We start from the raw sequence: 4,209 nt of genomic DNA, 5'->3' as shown, positions 1-4,209 counted from the left end.
AAATAAACTGTAAAAATTAATTTGATAAATTGCAAATGAAAATAAAGCCTTTTTAAACTTTTGCATGGTAGAACCAGAGGCTGCTTTGCATATTAGTGACAAACAATTACAGTAACAACAGCTTTTTGACAAAATGCCTAAAAATAAACTACAAAAATTAATTTGATAAAGTGCAAATTAAAATATAGCTAGCTGTATGTGCAACTGTATTTGATAATGTTTTGAACTTTTAAAATATTGCATGGTGGAATCAGAGGTTGCACTTAATATAAGTGACAAACTTTGGTATTTTTTTGATGGGTTACCTTCATTTTTGCCTTCTACTTTTAATTTAAAATAGGTTTCCATTCTCGGCAGGTTTCTTAGGTTCTTCTTCTACTTATTAAAAAAGTTGTTAAACATCTGAGTGGCGCACTACCGCTGCTAGTGGTGAGAAGGTGTATTGCACCTTATTCAAAATCAATGCGGTCCCACGGACCTCTGTGGYCCAAAGTTAAACACTGTTGCTCTTTTGAAGCCCTCAAGGTGGCGCTCAGGTTAAGAATCTCTGCTCTTTTTGCTTCTAACACCCATCATCTGCTCAGCCCAGAGATACAGGATTTGTTTTGGTGTCAATTGTCCGATGTGTTACCTGGCCTTGTTTCCAGAATCCATCAGGTCCTGAATGTCGTTGTAGGAGGTGACGGCCAGCTTGGACAGGTCCTCCACGTAGGGTCCCAGCAGCGGGTGCTCTCGGACGCGCAGGTTCCCCTTGTTTTTGGGGTTCAGCAGGTCACGCACACGCTCACAGTAGATCTCCATGTAACTCACCTGAGAGCGGAGGAGAAAGCGATTAGAGAAGAAAAACATCCACTAATAAATGACTGGATTTTCAAATGAAAAACGTGAACAAAATTTCATTGATTTTCTTGCACTGAATCAAATTTACTTAAAAACAAGTTTCAAATCTCACTTCTTTGTATTTATAAAAAACTACCACTAAGAAAAGCTAAAATAAACAGTTATTACTGTTTCAAATTATCCCACAAAAGCAAAAAAGCGTCATGAGTGTGAATGTATGACTGCATGAAAATAAACCCTTATTGTTTACGATTTGCAGAGAGCTTGTTCCAGCTCAGTTTCCTGTGTGTGAGGCAAAGATTGAAGAATGGCATCTAAGCTTTTGTCATCAGAACTGATGCAGTTGTTCCATTTTTTTTAAAAAAAGGTGAGACATTTCAAAAGGAGAGCTTAAAAAATACAAAAGTATAAAACATAAAAGGGTTGTTAGTCAGGTCTGACTCACCTCCACGGAATAAGACATGCTGTTGTCGTTGTTGCTGTCGTTAATCTTGGTGAAAAGATCCTCACACAGCTAGAAAATGACAAACAACAGACTGTCAGAAAAATAAAAAGAATGGTCAAATAATGTTAAACAATTCAGTAGTTTGTGTTGTTAAGTCTTTCAGAAGTTTCCTCCTCTGATATTTTACCAAAGGTATGATCCCCTGCTGGTCTTTTTCCTGCCGCCCCATCATGGTGTAGCTTTTGCCCGCTCCCGTCTGGCCGTACGCAAAGATGCACACGTTGTAGCCTTCGAAGGCATGAAGCAGCATCTCCTCGCCGATGTCTTTGTACACTTGCATCTGAGACGCGTAGTTGATGTCCTCGGGCTGCAGGCAGTGTGTGTGTGTGTGTGTGTGTGTGTGCGTGCGTGTGGTACAAATACAGATGCAAAGATTTATAAATAAAGATATCAAAACGATTCATGTAAGACTATTTTTTCCAAGTTTTCTGCTGTGGATTTACTTCCTGAAAGCGGTTCAACTCACCGAGGTGTGTGACCAGTAAGAGTAGTCAAAGTTGAAGCTCTTGTTTTCTTTCGGCTGTTTTGGGTTCAGGATAGCTAAAAACAAAAAAATAGAATAATGAGAAGCACGTAAAGCTGAATAAGTCAAATAACTATTTTATTAATTTAAACTTTGTATCTTAAATAATCAGCAAAGAGAGTGATAATTAACTATRCATTTCCTGTTACACGATTTGTCTTTTTGATACCCTTCTGTAACTTCCTAAAACTTGAAAATGGATTTTTCTGTTTTGTTTGGACAGCCTGGTCTAACAYTGTATGTATTTTTTCATTTTGTGCTCAAACAGAATCATAGCTCCCTTCTTTCTATCTCACTCAAAACAGTTTCTACGTGAAGAGGAACCTAATGTTTGCACAGGGAACATATGTACCGTACCAAAAAACAAACATTGATTTCAGGTCAAGGTTCAAAACGGGCAGTCTGTCAAAGCTTTTGACACCACATAGGGTCAAAGTCCAAAAACCACAGGAGGACACAAGAGACCAAAACACAACATAAACAGGAAAAAAATGCAATTATTATAGTTTTAGCTCTAATGAAAGTGTCTGAATTTTGTAAATGTTCAAAAAAAGAAGCTTCAATATTGCCTCTGATATTTTCATTGCTTTCATCTCCTTTTCATGGCAGCAACTTTGATTAATATTTTATATCGAAGGACAGGCTAAAGACAAAAAAACCTGAGATGCTAGTCTGAACACACATATGCATATGTTTGTTTGTTTGTCGGAATACAAGAGATTGACAACTGATAAACACAAATATACTTAGTACAAAAAGTAAGGAAATTTGTGTTTGGTAGATTATTTCTAAATTGTAACAGTGCTTCATGGCAATAAATCTTATAAGGGTGACTTGTCGGCAGCACCAGGAGGTACTGGCAAGATAAGCTGTTTGGCAGAGAGGATTTGGCAAATTTTTCATGAGCACAACCTACACCCAGCTCTACTGCTCATCCCACAAACGCACGTTCCTTACAAATGTGGCACCATTTAAAAAGGAAATAAACAGACTTTATCAAATTTGTTGCCAAGAAGCATGGTCACAACAAAGATACAATCTACCAAACACACATTTCCATAATTTTTGTGCTAAGTATAATCAGAGGGTAGCATCTCACTCGGCTGTGACTGCTGGCAACCAATTGGTGAAGTTTGGATGAGCGCGTCGCCAAAATGTCTTCAACGGTTCTCAAGAGGGTTTCCTTGCTGGAGTCCCAGAGTTGTACAATTTTGTTGCTCGAGTTTTGAAACTGTTTGAAAAACTAATTGGACAATCTTTTTTATTTTTTAAATAAAATAGCCAGAGCTGATGTAAGCATCACAAACCCATCTCAGGAAAACAAAAGCTACATTTTAACACCTGTACAGGAGCTCTACTCTGATGGAAAACAGGTTTGTTTTAATAAAAACTACAACAGCGATCAACTAACGTTCAAACTTTGAGTATGACTAAAAAAAGCAGCTTTGCGTGAACTCTGCTTTTTTGTGCACTCAATGCGACTCAAGATCTGTCTAAAAACCAAACCCATTGTAAATAAACAAGCGTGATCTCCAAAAACTGTGCACTCAACCAGAAACATGATGATGACAAATCTTTGAGTGGGAGGCACTTACAGCAAAATTATTAATTTCACACAAATGTCTGAATCTTCTGAGTTTATAACACATGAAGACAATAGGACGACACACACACACACACACACGCTTGGATCAGCTGACCCAAAGCGTGGAACGGACTAGAACAACGAGAGCCATTTTTCAGCGGCGGCGGCACACATGATGAGAGAGGAGAGCTGCGGCAGTCGCTCCTTCCTACGCACACTGACTGAAGCTTTTGTTGCTCTCTGCAGCTGCCACGCTGCAAACTGCACTGTTCACCCTGCGGCTGCAGGAAGCTGCGTTCAGGACCAATTTCTGATCAACTTAGCTTGATGTAGGTCAGGGAATGTAATTAAAGCAGCAAMAGAGGGTTTGGGCTCTAAAGGCACAGTTAGGGTGTTAAAATCTTAACTCTGCAACACTGTTACCTTAAATTATCTTAACACATTTAAACATGTGGCAGAGATAATGGACTAAAAAAGAAACAAATGATGCTTTTTATTAATATTTAATATAAAGGTCATTAAAAGCTGGATCAATGTTGGTGGCTGAAAAGTTATGAATTTACAACAGAAACTTTTAACATTATAGCACATTTATAATTCTCATAATCATTTTTGAAATAAACTATTTAATTGGTTATTGAAGATTACATGCAAGACTGTATCTCGCTTGCATCTGTGAATTTTGAAATAAATTCCTGCATACATCACTAACCTTATTAGGTGCAGAGTCCTGAGAAATAATAGAAACACGAAAAT

The 4,209-nt window shown here is 37.9% G+C and overlaps 1 protein-coding gene across 2 annotated transcripts in view; it reads right to left on the bottom strand.

The window, feature by feature from the left end:
- The window catches only part of kif1ab (kinesin family member 1Ab), a gene marked incomplete at its 3' end in the record, with an annotated part of 22,376 nt that overhangs the window by 13,725 nt on the left and 4,442 nt on the right, over nucleotides 1-4,209 (bottom strand). For both annotated transcript variants that reach the window (XM_014031342.1, XM_014031348.1), the window contains 4 exon segments: nucleotides 632-810; nucleotides 1,286-1,354; nucleotides 1,473-1,652; nucleotides 1,812-1,885. In XM_014031342.1, the coding sequence (XP_013886796.1) occupies nucleotides 632-810; nucleotides 1,286-1,354; nucleotides 1,473-1,652; nucleotides 1,812-1,885 (502 nt within the window).

This window comes from Austrofundulus limnaeus, unplaced genomic scaffold (genome assembly GCF_001266775.1).
Source record: "Austrofundulus limnaeus strain Quisiro unplaced genomic scaffold, Austrofundulus_limnaeus-1.0 Scaffold6, whole genome shotgun sequence".
NCBI classification, from domain to species: domain Eukaryota; kingdom Metazoa; phylum Chordata; class Actinopteri; order Cyprinodontiformes; family Rivulidae; genus Austrofundulus; species Austrofundulus limnaeus.
Note: the sequence above shows the minus strand (reverse complement) of the source record. Positions and strands in the feature narration are given on the sequence as shown.